This window comes from Callorhinus ursinus, unplaced genomic scaffold (genome assembly GCF_003265705.2).
Source record: "Callorhinus ursinus isolate GAN/ISIS: 27379988/994484 unplaced genomic scaffold, GSC_fseal_2.0 scaffold27, whole genome shotgun sequence".
In the NCBI taxonomy this organism is placed as follows: Eukaryota; Metazoa; Chordata; class Mammalia; order Carnivora; family Otariidae; genus Callorhinus; species Callorhinus ursinus.
Window position 1 is genome coordinate 1,131,137 of NW_027397089.1, and position 21,246 is coordinate 1,152,382.

General features: G+C 35.5%; 1 protein-coding gene across 1 annotated transcript in view; it reads left to right on the forward strand.

Moving 5' to 3' along the window:
- The window catches only part of KIF21A (kinesin family member 21A), a 145,956-nt gene that overhangs the window by 63,387 nt on the left and 61,323 nt on the right, over window positions 1-21,246 (forward strand). The window contains exons 4-12 of the mRNA XM_073877710.1: window positions 7,668-7,890; window positions 8,021-8,203; window positions 9,575-9,724; window positions 10,436-10,570; window positions 11,315-11,482; window positions 13,277-13,392; window positions 17,885-18,080; window positions 18,480-18,669; window positions 19,022-19,085. Of these exons, the coding sequence (XP_073733811.1) occupies window positions 7,668-7,890; window positions 8,021-8,203; window positions 9,575-9,724; window positions 10,436-10,570; window positions 11,315-11,482; window positions 13,277-13,392; window positions 17,885-18,080; window positions 18,480-18,669; window positions 19,022-19,085 (1,425 nt within the window). The remainder of the gene's footprint in view (window positions 1-7,667; window positions 7,891-8,020; window positions 8,204-9,574; window positions 9,725-10,435; window positions 10,571-11,314; window positions 11,483-13,276; window positions 13,393-17,884; window positions 18,081-18,479; window positions 18,670-19,021; window positions 19,086-21,246) is intronic.

Consider the following 21,246-nt stretch of genomic DNA (forward strand, 5'->3'; position numbering starts at 1 on the left):
GAATTTTCAAGTGGTGCTGTAGCAACAATAACAATATTGTTATACCTACATAGGCTTTCATTGCCACATATTATCTCATTTGTTCAACATTCTGTGATGTGGATATTACAGTCATAATATTACCATTTTATAGATAAGGAAACTGAGGCTAAGAGAGTGACTTGCCAAACTTCATAGTTAGTATGTGTTAAAACCTGGGAAAAGTCTGAGATTTTATCCTCTACAAATTAATAAGCTCATCTGTTACTGTTTCTTGTGGCAGAAGCCACAAGGTTCTTGAGTTAGAGACAAAGTGTTGTAAGCTTCATGATGATTTGAACTGCTTCCCAGTTCCCCTCTTCCCCCAACCCATGGAGGCAAAGCAGGTAGGCCTATTAATTATATGGGTGCTGTGCAAGCAGTGGGGCATTGAGAAACACAAAACTTGGGGATTCACTGATTTTATAGTAAACAGAAGCAAGCTAGCTCTTTGTCAGGTAGAAGACATTATCCCTAAAAGATGCTTGCAGCGAATGCAACTTTGAGAAATGATCCTTAAAAAGAGCAGTCAGGGTCTTACATTCTTGGCATATCCAGCAGGAATGTGCAGGGATGCTCAAATCTCAAGGTAGATTGCCTCCTCCAACAGTATGTGGCAGAATTAAACTTTAAGAACTCATTTTTTTTGAGTTTGATGACTAAAACTTTAGCTGAGCAAGTAGCAGCTATAAGTCCCCCACTCCCACCCCCATATATTTGTCTTCTTATTTTTTGGTCCTATCCAGGACATCTTGAAACTAGTGCTCTTGGCTTATTTGATATACTCATTTACTAAAACCAGTTATTGTTATTATGAAGGCAGAGAACAGAAAACAGGGCCCAATTAGGAAAGTTACTGGTCTCAGTCTCCGAATCTCCCCTAATCTTCACTAGCTACTGCCACTGCAAGGAGCTGTGGTTATGTTTTTATAAATGAAATTCCTTGTTCCTATAGCAGTTACATTTGCTATAAAACTGAAGGAAATGATAGGAACCATAAAAAATAAGGGGAAAAAATAAGGAACAAGTGGTGTAACTAATGGTGGGTATAGGAAAAAAATGTTTATAATTCTTTTAAGTCAGGATTTTACTTTCTTAAAGGAATAATTAAAATATAATTTGAAATTAGAAAGGACCTTAGGAATATTAAATCCAGGCTCCCCATCTTATAGATTAGAAAATATAATTAGAAAAATTAGAGACAAAGGATGGTTGAATAATTGTTCAAAATCAGGTTTCTAGTGACAGAATAAAGTGATGGAGCAAAGTTAGATTATTGTGATAATCACATGCCCAGTATTGGAATGCCCCCCCCTTAACTAGAGCAGTTTATATAGGATTCAGTCAGTAAATGTTGAATTACTTTGTTTTATGATTGAATAGGATCTATTCTGTTCTCAAAGAATTCATTTGTAGTAGAGCAATAAGAATTCATTTTGATAGCTACCATTCTAAACCCATGTACAAATTGGATAAATTAATTCAAGCTTGGGGTGGTCAGGGAAAGCTTTATAAAGGTAGGTCTTGAAAAATTACAAAGAGGTTTCAATGCAGAAAGATGGAGGCTTGGCATTCCAAGCAGAGGGAGAACTGCGTGCATTGGCATGGTGAATGAAAGTATATAAGGTGATCAAGAAATGACCAGTGGTTTGGCGTAGCTGGATGTTACTAGATTTGAAAATGGACTGTCAGGTAGAATACAGATTAGGAAAATGTTAGATAGCATGTTAAATAATTAGGACATTTTGGGGAGGAAACACTGACATTTTAAGGCTAGTTGGCATATGAAGTATAAAAGAAAAAGATTGGTTCAGAAATCAGAATCAGTTAAAAAAAAGTGATGTCACAAAAGTCAACTGCAGATAAAGAATTGAGAAATATGGTATATGAAGGGTAGCAGAATATGCCTTCCCCAAATATGCCATTTTGACATAAGGATTATTTTGAGTGGAAGGGAATTTTTTAAAAAGCAGATACAAGGAAAGATCTCTGCCTCTTCCTATTTGTCTAAAAGCAGGACATAAATTTGTAAAGGTGTTTCCCCTCCCCGCTGGACCAAGAAGGACAGAAGTTAGTCACTAGAATGGAAATGGAGGAACCTATATAACAAACTTTACTAACTAGCACTTATCTTCCATTAATTTCTCCTTATGTTTACCTTCCCACTGTTTGCTGTTCTAGAAACTCAGTTCTTTTTCCTTTTGTTAATATGCTATATAAGTCCAAGTTCTAATCACCCTTTGAGTTATTCATCACTGAGTATTCCCATATGTATGCATGATGTACATGGGAATAAACTTCTGTTTGTTTTTCCTTTGTTTTTTTTTTTTTTTAGATTTTATTTATTTATTTATTTGAGAGAGAATGAGATAGAGAGAGAGAGAGAGCATGAGAGGGGCGAGAGTCAGAGGGAGAAGCAGACTCCCTGCCGAGCAGGGAGCCCGATGCGGGACTCGATCCCGGGAGTCCAGGATCATGACCTGAGCTGAAGGCAGTTGCTTAACCAACTGAGCCACCCAGGCGCCCTGTTTTTCCTTTGTTAGTCTGTCTTTTGTCAGTCTAATTTACAGGGCCACACCGGTAGAACTTAAGAGGATAGAGGGAATAAGTTTTTTCCTCCCCTACTAAGTTGTAAATAGGGTCAAATGCTGAAGAGAGGTCAGGTAGGATGAAGACCTAAAAGGGTCCACTTTATTTGGAAATGAAAAGTGCTTCTTTGGTGCCTCTTTCTGAGCGGTTTCAGTAGAGTGTGAGAGCAGAAGCTAAGTAACTATATGGCAAGGGAAAGATTTAGACGTAAGAAAATGGAGACAACATTTGTTCATGTATTTTTATCTTAAAACTGAATAATGAACAGCTTGAATCATATTCTGTTTCAAGCCTTCAATCTATACAAGCTAGATACAACAAATTACTTTTCTTTTTTTGTGTGTGTGTGTGGCTCTTCATGGGTTCAGACCCACCCATTGGTCAATGGTCCACAAAGGATAAAAAGTCTATCTCATGCTAAGAAAAAAAGCACATTCTCCAGCAAAACTGTCACTCTTTTCCGTAACGGCCTCACCCAGCCTACATTCATTTTCAATGTAACATTAAAAAAAAAAAATCTAAATAGAGATCATCTCTTTTAGCAAATTAATATTATAGGTAAAACCCACATGATTCTTGGCCTTTATCATATAAATATCATTGCTATGAAATATTGGAATATCTTATCCTAAATATTTATGACATAAGTTTTATGCATAAATGTTTTTCTTTAAGCAGTTTCAAATATATCTATTTACATGATTACACATTTTGAAAAACCTACAAGGCCTTGTTATTATTTCTTAGTGTTAATGTTAACCAAAATGTTAACACTGATTCTTTCTTAGTATTGGGATTAGATGAATATGTTTAATGTTCTTATTTTTACATAAAAATACTAAGAAAGAAGATACTTAAAAATATTTAGAGTCATAAATGTCAGATTCTATTTTTTATTTTTATTATTTTTTTGAGATTCTATTTTTGGTTATTTCCCAGAAGGGCTGATATATTTTGTCTATATATAATTTCAAATTATAGTTTTGAAATTGAGGTTTGTACTGGGTAAATTTCAGATTCTTCACATTATTAAAGCAGATGAATTGGCTTGGGTTAGAACTTCATGTGTGAATTCTTGGGTATAAATTCAGGGAATTATAGAGTTTAAAATACTAATTTTTGAAGGGGAGTTATAATGGTGAATGAATATATCTCTAGCCTTTGAAATATAGTCAATCTCCAATTATCTGCATATACCATCTTCTTCTAGGTGGGAGTTTCTCAAACCTGTTGGGAAACTACCATTGCCTGGATCCAGATGAAAGAGTTCCGCCCATCTTGCCGATTTTTAAAGCCATACTCTCTCCCTGCCCATTGAAATGGGTGGAATTGCACATCATTCATGCTTCAAACACAACCCTCCTTGCCATTAGCCAGGATAATAATCAGATGAATAGAGGTTGGGAGATTAAGTTCTGAATGACATTGGCATTCTAAAATTGGCTGTCATATCTGCAATTCAAATAGCATCTACTTTTTCTTTGTTATGTTAAAATGAAATTAGAAATACTTAATAGCCAAAGAAGTTAGCCTATGGTTATAATAATTTCCTTAAATTTAATGAGACACTGATTTCAAACAGTAGTCCAGTGCTCATTTTCATTTGAGTTTATTTTTATCCGTTTTACTACATGGGATTTGTTAAGCTTCACAGTGCAGCTCTAAAGAAGGGAGAGAGCAGAATCCTGGGGGCATGAGGTAGAGAGAGAAAAGCCTGGGTTCAGATATGACTTTATGTTGGAATGCAAAGAATTAGCTAGAGCTTTCTGAAGAAGTGAAATCTAAACAGAGACTGAAAACATGAGATGTTCAGGCTGGAAAAGGAATTAGGAATTGAGAGGTTGGGGAATAGTGTCCAGGGTAAGAGGGCAGTATATTTGAAGTTATAGAGGCTAGAGAGAGCATGGCTTGTTAGTGAAACTGGTTCAAAGTAAGCCATCACTAATGCACCCACCATCAACAACCAAAATTCTTTATTGCAAAGATGAAGCATGGCCAGAGGAGAGACTGCAGAGGGGTTTAGGGATGTACTGAAGGATTTTAATCAAGGTAGTGACCTGATCAGCTTCATATTTTACAAATATCACTGATATTGCAGTGTATGGAACAGATTGGTGGGGGCAAGAATTGACACAGGCAAGCTAGTGAGGAGACTTGGAATAATCCAAGTAACATAATGGTGGTGTTGATGGGGAAGGAAAGAAATTGGTGGGCTCTTGAGCTATTTCAGAGATAATAATAGCTCTTGGAGGTCAATTAAGTAGATGGAATAGGGAAGAGGGAATAATTGAGGTTTACTCTCCCGTTTCTAGCTTGGCAGCAGTCAGGATGGTGATTCTTCCAAGGAGGATGGGGGTTTTGTTATGGTTTCCACCCCATGATTGGATGAAGTGAGATAGGAGAAAAGGAGTTTGGGAGGAAGAGAATATTAATTTTGAGAAAGACCACTCACTCATCAGGAAAACGTGGAACCAGACAGCCAAAGCTACTACTACCATTAGCTCTTTCTATGGTCCATGGTTGTGGCTTCTTGTAAGAAACCCTTTGTTTTATTTGTTAGGATATCGTTTTATTTTTATAGCAGTATATAAATATTATTTTCCTTTCCCCCTTTTTAAAATATAGTATCCTGCAGTCAAATAGTGTTAGATCTAAAAGGACCTTGGAAATTATAGTTTCTATCCTCAGGTGAGGAAATTGGAGCTCTGAGAGAAGATGCATGATAGCTGTGGAGTGATGGACATAGTTAAACCCAGGTCTCCTGATGGCCACTCTATTGCTCTTTCCACAGTACCTAGCTAGCTCCACATTGATTATTGTTTTCCATTAAAACAGATAAGTGAAATTGAAGACTTGATAAAAGAAAGATATTATCAAAGAGGAAAGAAAAAATTGCATAAATATATTGTTAACACAGTTTTTTGGTAGTATAGAATTCCATTTCAGATAACCAGGGTTGCAGAAATTGAGTCCCTTCTCAGTATTATCTTTTCTATCCTTCCATTGACCTTCCATCCTGATGAACCCGAAAGGGTTAAAATCAGGCAATTTGGTCTTAGATTTGGCTTTATCTCTAATAAATTGATGAACTCATTCCACTTCTATTGACCCCATTAAAAAAATTCAGATCTCAAAAAATAATTATTTGGGACTAGATTCTTTTAAAATCTTTTTTTTTTGGTCTTTATCATTTTGTGTTTTCTGTCACTGGTTGTCTTTACTTTCTTCCTTAAACTGCTTCTCCTTCTTCATGGCAAATAGGAACCTCTTATTTATTTGTTTGTTTATTTATTATTATTTTTAAAGATTTTATTTATTTGAGAGAGAGAGAGAGAGAGACAGAGAGAGCACAGGCAGGGGGAGAAGCAGAGGGAGAGGGAGAAGCAGACGCTCCAGTGAGCAGGGCGTCTGACATGGGGCTCCATCCCAGGAGCTGGATATCATGACCTGAGCCGAAGGCAGACGCTTAACCATCTGAGCCACCCAGATGCCCCAAAATAAGAACCTTTTAAAAAACCTAGGTACAGTAAGTCAGTGAGGTATATGTCCAGGATAGTCCTTTTTTTTTTTTCCTTAAAGATTTTATTTATTTATTTGAGAGAGAGGGAGTGCACATGTGCATGCACAAGTGCAAGCCAGGGAGGGAGGAGGGGCAGAGGGAAAGAATCTCAAGCAGACTCCCTGCCAAATGTGGAGCCCTACAGGGCCATGGGACTTGGCTCAAAGTGGGACTAGATGCAGGGCTTGATCTAAAGACACCAAGATCATGACCTGAGCTGAAATCAAGAGTCAGATGCTTAACCAACTGAGCCACCCAGGCACCCCAGGATCATCTTTTCATAGATTAAATAGAATAGGACCAGATTTTGGTTTGTTCTGTTAGCAACATATCACCATGTTTACTCTCCTTCTTTAAAAAGAGGACTTGAAATTGGGAAGAGAAGCAAAAGAGGAAAATACGAGAATCTGGAGTAGATAGGGGTTGACTGTAGGGTGGGTATAATGCTGTGGTTTTCCAAGTAGAGAGAGGACACCCTCTTTTTTTTTAATTATTAAAAACATGTATTTATTAATGCTAAGCTCATATAAGTCATTATATTTCCAAATAAAGTTTATAATTCTTTAAGGAGGCTTCAGTTGAATTCATGTCCATGGCACTGAAGTTTTCCTCTAACATTAAGCTGAATTATAAAGCAGAATGTTCAAAGAGAATCACCTGTGCCTCACTTTCAGGAACAATTTGTTTGTGAAGTTGCATCTGCTCCAAACCAGAGCTTTCTAAAGAATGTGGGGAAGTGTTACAAATTGAGGCAGTTACATTGTTCCTTGCTGACTGATAAAAGCTGTACTATTCAAGTCTATTTTCCCCTGAGTTTTTGGGTGCATGTTGATTCACCGGGTTTTGGAGAGAAAATATTGGAACTTCTCTTTGTTTTTATTTTTAATTTCTTTCTTTACAAAATTCTGCTTTTGTGTATGTCATAATACATGACACATCAATAGAGTGCATATCATTTGTAATGAATACATATATATATATATATATATATATATATATAGTGAGAGTGTGCTTCAAGATGTTAAGCTGACAGAAGGATATGGTTAAATAAGTTTGGAAACCACTGGTGAAGAATTTGCAAAAAAGGCAAGTCAGGGGCATCAAGATAAATATGTCCTTAATTTCTCACTTTTGGCTATTGTCATCCCTGGAAATAAAGAGAAGAAACTTAAAACAAAAATAACAACAACAAACAGAATTTTGGTGGCAGAATTTATTTTAACTGAGTGTTTAATTTGTTACAGTTGTGGAAAAGCATTCACCCACAAAATTATTTAATTTTAAGATTAATTTTATTCTTGTTCATGATTTTTTGAGATTGTCAAGTAACTCATACTGAAATTGACCCAGTATAATTTAATTTATTTAAACTTTTCAAAGGAAGAGGCAGTAGTAGATTACATTAGTGTTTTTAAAAGATTTGGCTAGGAATTTTTAAGTTTTGTGTCTTTCAGTTTTTTTCCAGTCATTTTATTTTATTTTTTCCAATTATTTCTCACAGAATAAGACCACAGCTTGCCAAAGAGAAGATTGAAGGATGCCATATTTGTACATCTGTCACACCAGGAGAACCTCAGGTCTTCCTAGGGAAAGATAAAGCTTTTACTTTTGATTATGTGTTTGACATTGAATCTCAGCAAGAGCAGATCTACACTCAATGTATAGAAAAACTAATTGAAGGTTGTTTTGAAGGATACAATGCTACTGTTTTTGCCTATGGACAAGTAAGTACCAAATTATTTTTATAGAAGCTGTAACTTTTCAGAAGTGTCAATTCACTTGCACTTTTTGTTTCTTGAACTTATGTTATTGATATCAAGCATGCATTTTTCTTTGTTCACTTCTTTTATTCAGACTGGAGCTGGCAAAACATATACAATGGGAACAGGATTTGATGTTAACATCATCGAGGAAGAACAGGGTATTATTTCTCGTGCTGTTAAACACCTTTTCAAGAGTATTGAAGAAAAAAAACACACTGCAATTAAAAATGGGCTTCCTCCTCCAGATTTTAAAGTGAATGCCCAATTCTTAGAGGTAATAGTCTAATTGTGTCATTAGTTTCCTTTATATCTTATCCTTAAGACCATAACTCTTATGATTTTATACTCCCAGTTTCTAGTATAGTATTTGGCACTTAGTGCTTAATAAATAACATTTGAGTAAATTAATTTTAGGTAATAGGTCATAGTAACAATAGATAATAAATAATAAATATTCTTTCTTATTGGTATTAAAAATTATAAACACTTGACCGGAGTCCATAGGGTAAAACAATATTGTTTATTTCAGACTCCATCTTATAATTACTGTTGTAGTGTAGGCAGGCTCACAAAGATCTGGGAACTCAGCAGCTAAGAAGGAGGGGAGATGTGCAGAATAATAGGATTGAGGCTATAGCACTAATTGGGTTGCAAAAACTGGTATTGCTGCAAGGATAGGCCTATGTTTTATGCAATGTCCAAAGGTTGGGGCAGGTTTGGATTAATTTAGGGCAGTCTAGTCTGGTGGGAGGAACATGACAGTAAGAGGACATCTGGGATTTGAGCAATATTGCAGTTAGGTGGATGGCAACATTATAATTCTGGGTGCTTTGTTCAAAGAGTGTTCTAGTCTAGATTGCCTGAGCTAATCATTTTGATCATTGATGAAATAGTTTGTTCAGGATTATATAGCATGAAATAGAAAACCTAATTCAAATTAACATCAATTATCTTACTCCTGGTTTTAATGGACATCCCAATTTAATAAAAACTGAGACTAATGTAACTATGTACTTCTTACCAAAAGAAAGGTAATTAGTAGTGGAAAAGAAAAGAAACAGTGTTCTTCTGCCTTCCCTTTCACCGTCCAAATGTTGTTAGGCATTGTGACTATAAGCATATTGATAGAAAAATAGGTGTATGCATCCTCTTCTAAGGTATAATCTTCTTAGCCACTATTGATACAGAAGCAGTAATATTATTGCTGACCTTGGAAAAATACTAAGTATTAATTTTTAGATACATTAAGAAAGGTTGTAGGACAATAGGAAATATTTTTAGCTGAAGTAGTAAAAATTCTTAAAATCTTCTCTAAACTTCAGATTTGTCTGCATTTGGTGTTTCTGCATTTACTTAATATTTATAAATATTTGTTTATCTCTTGCAAATGATTAATAGATCATTTTAGCTAGTTTTCAACTCATTAGTCATGATTAAGTCATTTACTGTTCTTACTCATAAAGAAATCTGACATTTATTTGTATTTGTAGTAATAATTTTATCATTCATTTTTATGTGTTATTTTAAAGAAATATGTTATTTTGAAAATGTTTTAAGATATGTTAGAAAGATAATATGCAATATATGTTAATAGCCATGAGGCAATTTCTACTAAAATTAAGCTTATAATATTTCTTTGTGATAGCTATATAATGAAGAGGTCCTTGACTTATTTGATACCACTCGTGATATTGATGCAAAAAATAAAAAATCAAATATAAGAATTCATGAAGATTCAACTGGAGGAATTTATACTGTGGGCGTCACAACACGTACTGTGAATACAGAATCAGAGGTGACATTTATGTTAAAGTTAAAATAGAATATATTTGGCTTTATTTAATAATCAGCTTTACTGATAGTTTGCTTGAGATCAAGAATGAAATTTGTATCCATATGTGTAATATAGAGTTAAAAATCTTGTCTTCTTCCCCCATATTTTTTTATATCAGGATTTTATTATCTACAATGTCAAGGTTATGATAAAGTCAGTACATTTATCATAGCATGAAAAGAATCTAAGGCAATGTATGTATAGTTTTCTTTCACAGCTAGAGAGAGTTAGATCATTGAGGGTGAAGGCTGAGATGCCAATCCTTGGTTTCCTTTTGCTGTCACATATGTAGGACTATAGCATGGTTCCTAAAGGGAAACTGTTAAGAAAAGTTACAGAAAAGTATTTCAAGAGAAGATATAGAAGGGCCCCAGTAATTCAACTTGTTGCTTAGTTTGTTCCCAAGTGTTCTACTGTAACAGTTTTGGAATGGAAGCTGCAAATGTCAGCAAATGACAAACAATGGAATCTCAGTGTTTTCTCCTATTAAAAAAATAATACACTATTATACTGAGAAGTTCAGCTCAGAAAGTGCCTGTAACTAAAATAATATGAAAAGCCACATCTTTTATATCCCCTAATATGGTAGGTTTTGACCATTAGCTTAGATTTCTGATTGTATGGTGTCTTGTTTAAATATTGTTCAAGTAAAATCTTTCTTTTCCTTTCCAGATGATGCAGTGTTTGAAGCTGGGTGCTTTATCCCGGACAACTGCTAGTACCCAGATGAATGTTCAGAGCTCTCGTTCACATGCCATTTTTACCATTCATTTGTGTCAAACCAGAATGTGTCCCCAAATAGATGCTGTGAGTTTTAGTTCTAATTTTTTCTTTCTTCTCTTCTCTTCTCTTTTCTCCTTCCTTCCTTCCTTCCTCCCTCCCTCCCTCCCTCCCTCCCTTCCTTTCTTCCTTCCTTTCGATCTTATTTATTTATTTAGCTGAGCAGGGAGCCCGACACAGGACTCTGGGATCATGACCTGAGCTGAAGGCAGACACTTAGCCGACTGAGCCACCCAGGCGCTCCTTTAGTTCTAATTTCTTACACTTTCAGGCTTCATTTTCCTAAAAATCCACATAAATCCCAGGAGAGTACATTTAAGCCAAATTTAGTTTGGCTAATGATTCCTTTTCTTAATGAGATGCTTCTGATTGTATTTAAACTGAAGCTGGCCAACTATGTAAGATTTTGAAATTAAAAAAATGGATATGTGTCTGCAGCAACTAGAAAGCAAGCCCTGGCTTAATGGTGATGGATGTAGTCACCCGAGACCCTTTGCTTTTGAGGACTGTGCATTACAGGTTTCTCTTCATCAACATAAGCAAAGCCTCAGCTGATAACAGTTGGTTTCTGACTGGCAAGTTTCTTTCTACCTTTGCCTAAACTTCTTATTGCCAGTAGATTTTTTTGTATTAAATTTATTTGTCTACTTGCCTATTTTTGAATGCTATGTTTATATTTATTGAATATATGCATAATGAGCGCAAGGTGGGGTTGGAGGATATTTAGTGTCACATTAATAAAATATTTTTTATTATTTTCCTCAATTGCAGGAAAATGCAACTGATAATAAGGTGATTTCTGAATCATCACAGCTGAATGAATTTGAAACCTTGACTGCAAAGTTCCATTTTGTTGATCTGGCAGGATCAGAAAGACTGAAGCGTACTGGAGCTACTGGCGAGAGGGCAAAAGAAGGCATTTCCATCAACTGTGGACTTGTATGTGCTTTTCCCTTCTGTAACACATAATACCCAAGTGGAAATCCTTCATGTGCTGAGCTGAGAAATGAAAGTTACAATAAACTTATAAACTTAGGAGTAATGCACATTATAGGCTTTCTTTCTTTAAAACATTGCAAATTTTTTACATGTGTATAAATTTAGTTGGATTAAATTTTATTATATATGCAGAAAATAATATATATAGTAGAAATGATTTTAAAAATTCTTCCCACCTTTAAAAATAAATTGTCAAAATCAGCATTTAATATTAAATATTTCATGGGATGACTTTCAAAGTAGATTTTTTGCTAACATTTTATGTCAGTCATTTTATTTTGGGAATTATCAATTTTTTTAAAGTAATGATCGTTTTAAAATGAGAATTTTGAAAATTTTCCTGTTAGGAGTTAATTTTAATACCATGCCACCTAGTGGTGGTTTTCATGGCGAACCACCTTGTGTTTGTTAGTATAAGGCTTCTGTTACATAGATAAAAAAGTTTTAGGGCAAGTTTTTGTATAATAAATCTTTTCCTATTGACTTTCATTATAAAATTGGACATGTGTTCCTGCATAAAAGTAGTGGCATCCCTAAATGCAGATAGCATCAGGGTCTGTGTTTTCTGCTTTGCTGCTCTCCCTTCCTGCCTAGAGCTGGGGACTCCAATCAGATGGTCCTATTTTACTATTGTCCAGTATTTGCTCCTAGATGATTGTAACTCATTTGGGGTGGAAATTAACAACCAGGACTGAGTAGAGAGAGCCAGACTTCCCAACTCCAACACCCATCTTGATGCTTACACTATGGTTCAGTGTTAGTGTTAAAGGGAGTGACCTGGATCCTAGACTTTGTGTAGGAGATAAAATCACGGTAGAATTTCCATTTGTGCTGTCAGGAAAAAACAAAAGCCATTGGTCTGTTTTTTTGTTTAGGCCACTGAAACGTGTTCAGATACGTCTGGTAAAGTTTCAGTGTGGCCAGTGGTTAAAACTGAAGCTTCTCTGGAGAAGACACTAAGACACAATGTGATGCTGATGTCAGTCTTTGCAGGATCCATTGGTCCTGACAAAAACATCGTGATTATCTGTTTGCATTACTGAAGGAAAGTGTGACCAAGGTCTAGGATAGTGCTTATGCTTTAGGTGCCAGTTCACTGTGGTAGGAAAAACAGTAGGAGTGTCAGGAGGAGTGATGAGAGAGTTCTGTAATTTGACCTACTTTTTAAATATTGGATGAATAGCTCATAGACTCATTGTATTTCTAGAGATAGCTACACCTGTGTTAGGAACACCTTGTTCAGAAAAATAATACTGACATTTTTATTATGGTTCAAGAAGATTTTGTTTTTCCACAAGGAAGCTATATTGCAGTAAGAAAACTTCATGAATTGGTTAAACTACCTAAACATTTTATTTCTTCATAGAGTTGAGAAGAATTTGAAACACGAATTGACAATTTTCTGAGGATACAACCTGATGTTCTGATAATTCTAGAGATGGTTAAGTGGTGCCAATTTTATCACATTTCTATTTTTAAAGAAAATCTCTGAATAGAAATTTTAGGTAATGTGAGTTATGGGTATATTATAGCACTACATTTTGAGTGGTGTTAGTTTTTAGTAGTTAATATAGAAAAACTTGAAGTATACTTCATACTTCAAAATACAAATGTGAAACAAAATCAAACATCTTCTCAATTCTGTCATGTCTCCATATTATTCTTTATAAGCTTTTTTATTTAAAAGTGTTATAATTACTAAAATTTTATTACTTTCTTCTCTCTGTCTTTTAGTTGGCACTTGGCAATGTAATAAGTGCACTGGGAGATAAGAGCAAGAGGGCCACCCATGTCCCCTATAGAGATTCTAAGCTGACAAGACTGCTACAGGATTCCCTCGGGGGTAATAGGTATGCATAAGTGATTATCCTCCATATTCCTGAATTTCACTTACTTATTAATTTTAAAGTAAATTTGTAAAGTGATTTCTAAGAACTGTTTTTATTATAAAGCAAATTAATAGAATGAGGAACTAATACTTTTTAAGTGCCTAAAATGTGTGAGTCTTTTTGTATGTGATTATTTCACAAAATCCTTAATAATATCCCTTGATGTAGGTGTTACTGTTGCTATTTTACAGATAAGGAAATTGAAATCCATAGAGGTTAAGTAATTTATTCAAAATCACTTAGCTTGTAAGTGAATATACTTTTTCTACTATATCATAATTTCTGCTTTTAGTGCTTGGCACATAGCAGATACCTAATACAATTTTGTTGAAAAATAAATGCTGTCTCCTAGGTAATTACAAGGTAATTAAATATTGATACTTTTTACAAAGTCTCCTAAATTTTTTTTTAAAGATTTTATTTATTTATCTGAGACAGAGAGAGAGAGGGAGAGCATATGCATGAGGTGGGGGGAGGGGGAGGGAGAGGGAGGCTCTCTGCTAAGCAAGGAGCCCAACCTCAGGCTCGATCCCAGAACCCTGGCATCATGATCTGAGCTGAAGGCAGACATTTAACCAACTGAGCCACCCAGGTGCCCCAAAGTCTCCTAACATTTAGCATTTTTTTTATATGCAGAAAAACTTTTTTTAATGTCAATTGAATGAATACAGGGTGTTTGCTGTTTATTAACTTTGTCAATATCACTGATATTCCTCTTTTTCTATACTTTGCATCATTCTGATATATTTCATCAGCTAAACTCATTCTTTTAGTAGTAAATACATTCCTTTTTGTAAACATCAACATGTAGGCTTTACAAGTGGAAACATTTTTGGCATTTAAATTCAATCATAGTGTAATGGAACAAGTTACAGACAACCACAGTGAATCTATTTTACAGTGTTTTCAATGGTCTGACACATTTATTGGAAAGATTATTAGATGCTATAAAATTATCTGGTAATTACATTTACAGATTTCCTTTTTGAACAACTATTATCCAAAGAATTTTGATAATTTTGATAATAATATCAATCTGGGTTTTAACTATAATGAGACCAATTTTTGTTTTTAAGCCAAATAGAAATTTTTCAGGTTTGCTAAATTGTAGTCCTTTCCTATATTTATTTCTTAATTATAAAACAAAGCAGAGATGATAAATGTCCTCCCTTTATAGTACTTTTGAATACTTTAATGCTTCTGAAGGTTTGCTTGCCCTATAAGCAGTCTAAGATATTTGCACTTGAATTCCTCTGGAGTTTCAGATTGGCTACAGCTAGATAGTGATTGGCTACAGTCTCAGATGTTCCTCACCCATTTCCTTACTGAGTGGTAACTCTTCAGCAGAAAAAAACCTCTTCTAATTCCATCCTTAATGAGCCTCAATTCCTGCTTAAAATTTTGAAATTGAACTTCTAGTTCAAAAGCATTGTACTTTGTATACATCTTAGAGAACAGAATACCTTCGTTTTGTAAAGTTTGTATCAAATTACTCTTAAAAGAAAAATTAGGGGGCCCCTGGGCGGCTCATTCCACTGGGCTTCGGCTCAGGTCATGATCTCAGGGTCCTGGGATCAAGCCCCATGTCGGGCTCCCTGCTCTGCGGGGAGTCTGCTTCTCCCTCTGCTGCTCCCCGTGCTTGTGCTCTCTCGCTCTGTCTGTCAAATAAATAAAATCTTAAAAAAAAAAGAAAAATTAGATCAAAGACATTATTGCAAAAAAACTGTGTCTATGTGCATAACTTAGTGACTTTTATTTTCTTAATGAAACTGGCTTTCATAAATTTATAATGTTTAATATAACATTACAACAAATTTATAGCAAAAATTCTGAAAAAGACAGAAACATGTAAAGCAGAGATAAAAATCAGTTATATTTCTATTACCTACAGGTAGCTACTGTTAACATTGTGATGTATTTCCTCCCTAATGTATGATATAATATGGCATATGGTATAATGTGATAAATAATATATGATATATAACATAATAACCTATTTAAGTAATATGTTTCCTTTAAAACAGAATTGTGGTTTTATATAAATTTTAAAAATAAACAACTTTAATGTTTTCTTTGAATTTTTCATAAATATAACCATTCTTGAAATTTGTATCTTTGGGATTTTATTTAGTATGTGATCTTTTCCCTATACAATAGATCTTAGCTCCTCTCATTCCTGACTTTCACCATTCTCCTTTAGCACTTGATCCCAGTGCTTCTCAAAATAGTTGTGAAGGGCAAGTTCTTCTACCCCACTCCCCAATTTGTGGTGGGTTTATACTGTGTATGACTATACTCAGCTTGCCCATTTGTGACTTACCATGTAAGTTCGAAAACACTTGAACTGCTCTATACTACATTCAGTGAGATGAGGTCATGGATTATAGCAAGTTCGAATGTTGTAAACGTCTAAAATGCTTACGCTTAATTTCTGTATTTATTGTGAACATGTAACAAATAATTAGACTTGCACTGAACTGGGGACTATATTTTGAGTAGTCCTGTTCTCTAATCAGTGTCCATAACCATCACTCTCACTTGATTACCTTATTTTCTTCATTAAAAGAGAGAGCTAGAGATGCATGAATTATTTTTTTAAAAGATTTGATTTATTTGAGAGAGAGAGACAGAGAGCACAAGCAGGGAGCAGGGGCAGAGGCAGAAGGAGAGGGACAAGCAGATTCCCTGCTGAGCAGAGGCCGATGCGGGGCTTGATTCCAGCACCCTGAGATCATAACCTGAGCCAGAGTACTGACTGAGACACTCAGGCTCCTCTGCATGAATTATTTTAACTTTCTGGGTCTCTAATAAGTAAATATATATACGTGACACACATCACAATTCCTAATGACCTATTAGATTCCAGTATTGGGTTATACAAAGTATATTGATGAATAAAACTTGATGATCTTTATCCTCTAGGAGTTTAGGGTCTAAGAGTTGGGGTCTATAAACTTTCACAATAATAATAATAAAATCAACAAAAAAGGGATACATAGAGGATATGAGGAAAAGAAAGAGAGTAGGCAAACTGAAGTTTGAATTCTTGGACTAGATGATACCAGTGTTGGATCTTGAAAAATAGTAAGAGTAAATACAGATTAACAAGCGTTGTTAAGGGGTGCCTGCGTGGCTCAGTCGTTAAGCATCTGCCTTCCACTCAGGTCATGATCCTGGAGTCCTGGGATTGAGTCCCGCATTGGGCTCCCCATTCCGCGGGAAGCCTGCTTCTCCCTCTCCTACTCCCCCTGCTTGTGTTCCCTCTCTTCCTGTGTCTCTCTCTGTCAAATAAATAAATAAGAATCTTTAAAAAAATAAAAGATATATATTTAAAAAAACAAGCATTGTTAAGGGAAAAAGATGGGTGGAATGGGACCCCTTTTAAAAGGGTTACTATGAGTGCTGTGTGGAGATTATTAGTGGAAGGTGGCAGCGGAAGCCAACTAGGAGGCTACAGATTAGAATTAATAGGCATAAATTTCCTATAAGAGTGAGTAAATTAGCTCCTTAATTGCTGTTCGTATACATTTTCCAGTTAGTGTTAAGTTCTGATTACAATCTCCATGTCTGTTTCATTGACAAAATAGCGGGGAATACTAAGCATTTCGCTATCCTGTTCTTTGGTTGACAAAGCAATTCATCTTGACCAAAAAGAACTGTTTTCCTTTTTTCTTTCTGTGTAATCTGGCCAAAAACTCAGGAACTTTGACCACTCAGTCACAAATGAGGTTTTATATTGTAAAACATGTGGATTTACTAAATATTCTTCTTGTTCAGATGATAGGATTTTGTGTAAATTTCTTTGCTGACAAAAAATCAGGATACAAGTGGGGTGCCTGGGTGGCTCAGTTAGTTAAGCATCTACCTTCAGCTCAGGTTATGATCTCAGGGTTCTGGGACCGAGCCCCAAGTCATGCTGTCTGCTCTGCAGTGAGTCTGCTTCTCCCTCTACCTCTGCCTGCCGCTCCCCCTGCTTGTGCTCTCTCTCTCACTTTCTTTCTGTCAAATAAATAAATAAAATCTAAAAAAAATTCAGGATACAAATAATTAAATAAAAAGAAAATAAATGTATAATACTGAAATATTATGTAGGTAATGAAAGAAATGATTTTTGAATACAGTTTGTCATTACTATGGATAGGTTAAATTTTAGAATTATTTGTTTGCATTGCTTCAGAAATATTTTATAAAGATGAGAAATAAATATATGCACTTGCACTTTCTCAAAGTATTATGGGTAAAAGAAAAATAATATAATTTCATTTTCCCCAATTTCACCTAAGTAGATAGTCTTAAAGCATGGGGACTTATAAATTTGCTTTTATTTTTAAGTTAGTAGTATCAATCTTTTAGTATCTTGAAAATAAGAAAAAAGGCAGGATATTAAAAATGCTTATTTCAGTGTTTTATGTGCTTTTTTTCTGTAAACCTAATTATTCTTTTTAACTTTCAGCCAAACAATCATGATAGCATGTGTTAGCCCTTCAGACAGAGATTTTATGGAAACCTTAAATACTCTGAAATATGCCAATCGAGCTAGAAATATCAAGAACAAGGTGATGGTCAATCAGGACAGAGCTAGTCAGCAAATCAATGCACTTCGTAGTGAGATCACACGGCTTCAGATGGAGCTCATGGAGTACAAAACAGTGAGTGAATGGGTTGGACTTTGCATTTTGTGGTGTATCTTGTGAAGAAGTGATGCCTTCTTGTGATGGCTTATACATAACATATCTCAGAGTCTCTTGTCTGTCAAAATAGTAGCTTCCTTCCTTTTGGAGATCGAATTCTTTAGTTTTCCTTGTGGGTAACTTTTAATATTGTCCAGTCTATCAACCTGACCGACCTCTTGTTTCAAAAGCCTTCCTTAGTCCCTTTCTTTAGTGACAAATGCACCACAGAGGGATGTAGTAGAGGGAAAAAGATCTCTTTTGCCTCAAGGCTACTAAAACAAAAGGGCCCTTTGTTGAAGATGTGTTGTATCTTTAAACAAAACTCTTGTGTATGTAAGACCCCTTAACAAGCAAGGAAATATTTTCCTTTCCTAGGGTAAAAGAATAATCGATGAAGAGGGTGTGGAAAGCATCAATGACATGTTTCATGAGAATGCTATGCTACAGACTGAAAATAATAACCTGCGTGTAAGAATTAAAGCCATGCAAGAGACAGTTGATGCATTGAGGACCAGAATCACACAGCTTGTTAGCGATCAGGCTAACCAGGTTCTTGCCAGAGCAGGTATGTGTATAAAGTGGGATAAGTGAGGGATTAACTCCTGGAGGGCAGGGAACATTCTTTGTGCTCATTAATTACCTGGAACATTTCAAGTAGAAATATCAATCTGTGTATATACAGTCTGTGATTTTAAGTTAAATACTTAATTTATAAAAAATGCATTCTTGAAGAAACAAAATGTGGCTTTAGCTCTGTAATATTATTTTATTGTCTGCTTATATAACTAAGGGTAGGAAATCTGCTGTATGAATTATGTTTTAAAGCATTATTATTTTGTTTCCATAACTTTTTTTCTCTGATTCTGTTTTGAAGTTTAATTTAAAGAAAATTCTTAATTTCATGTTCTGTCTTGCAGGTGAAGGGAATGAGGAGATCAGTAATATGATTCACAGTTACATCAAAGAAATTGAAGATCTCAGGTACAGTTCATGTTCTTTAATATGTAATGCACATGTTTTGGGTTTTGTAGTATAGTAATATTGTTATTTGTTGAGCTATTGTTTAGTAACTGTTCACGATGATATTTCAGTCCTTTGGTGAGGTTAATTTTAGTAGGTACTTGCCTTTCCCATAATGTCATATTCCAAGCTACTTTTCTCCCTTCTCTTCCCATATTATCCTCCTACTCTAGTTACTGTACTTCTCACTGGGAACTTACCTAACCTGATGTATAGGACTGGCATAACTGATACCTATAAGGTTACTTTTGGTGCCTTCCCTCCCTGTGCCTCTTTCTCCACCGTTTGGGAATGGTCAACATTAATGTCATTTCTAACTTTTTTTAAAGATTTGTTTATTTTGGAGTGGGGATGGCAGATGGAGAGGGAGAGAGAGATCTCAAGCAGACCTTCCTGCTGAGCGTATAGCCTGATGAGGGGCTTGATCTCACAACTCATACCATGATCTGAGCCGAACTCAAGAGTTGGACACTTAACCAACTGAGCCATCCAGCCCCCAGGGTCATTTCTAATTTTTTAAATGTCCAGCTGTTTTTTTATGTGAGACTCATTGCATCCCTACCAATTTTCCTGCCTCTCTGGTACATACAGAGGCACCTTCAACACTCATTTCATACAACATACTACAAATGCTCACCATGTGCCAAACACCATGCGTGAACTCCGCAAGTGTGACATGAACAAGGAATTCCCAGTCTAGGTGGGGCAACTTTCATATATAGTCGCATGTAGTAAATGGAATGATAGAAATTAGTTACAAGAACACCCATGCCTGGTGTGGGAAGGTGGAGGAGACCACTGAGCCCAGACTGGGGTAATACAGATTAGAAAGCAGGTCAGGGACAAAGTTAATTTCTATATTTTCAGGTTCCATGGTCTGCCCTGATGGCTGAGCTACTTTCTCTTGAAGTAAAACTGCAGTCAGCTCCATTGGGGGCATATAAGTAGCTCAGATCTCATTTTTGCTACCCATTTGCAAAAAATAACCAAGTGGGGGATCATCTTTCATAGCCACCCTGACACTTCTCTTGTATTTGTGTGCTCTTCCCCTCCAACACTGAGCTGTGTTAGAGTCAGAGATGAGTATTGTTTCCATTGTTTCTGCCTCCACAAGGCGCATTGGATCCCTTAAATGTTTCAGGAAGTGAAAAAAAATAAGACATTTGATGTGGTTGCAGATTAAGTTACTCAAGTAACTGTTACCCTTATTTGATGTGTATGTATGTATCTATCTATATATATCTAAGCTTTACCTTTTTGGTGGAGGTTTTTGGGACATTGGGTCCTGGTTCTGTCAGCAGCCAATGTGGACTTACAGTTTCTATCCTGTGTTGACAGTGCTGTGTCCTGCCTACTGCCAAAACTTATTCTCTGCCCTCACTCTGTAGACCCTTCTTACCATTCCTTGAGACATAACTGATATTTCTATCTTTGAATTCTTAAAGATCCTCTTCCTCCTCTTAGGCTGCTTCTCTTTATCTCTTTTATTTCTTTGGCACTGGTCAATTTTTAAGGCTCATTCTAACCTCTGGTTCTTGTGCTTTATTTCTTTTCTTCTAAAGCCATATCAAAGCCTGATCTCACTATAGGACAAATGGCTTGACTAGTGTCATTATTTCCTACAAACGAGAATCATTTCTGCTCCTTATAGTGGCTAACCACAACATCTAATATCTTTCTTTTTCAAGTTCTTGATATAAGACCATTCTTTAAGCCGTTTAGAAAACAGAGATGACTCTTAGGCCCTGAGTTCAATCAGTGATCAAATCTTCCTTGGTGTAAGTGAATGGCTTGCTCTACTTGTCCAAAACTTCTTTGATGGTTCTTTAATTAGGTGTGTCCCACTCCTGATGTAGTCTTCTAGAATCCCAAAGCTGTAATTTACAATATAAAAATAATGTACATAAAGAATAGGCATAAATGAGCTTTGAATTTAAATTGGATTACCTGGATTGAAATTAAATTTTCTATTTATTAATAAGTGTGTGACCTTGGGCAAGTTCCCTAATATCTCTGTGGTTTAAGTTTGTTCATGTCTAAGAATGAGGTAATAATACCTGCTAGTCTCAAGGAGTTATTATGGGGCTCAAATGAAAGAACAAGATGTCACAGCCTAATGTGA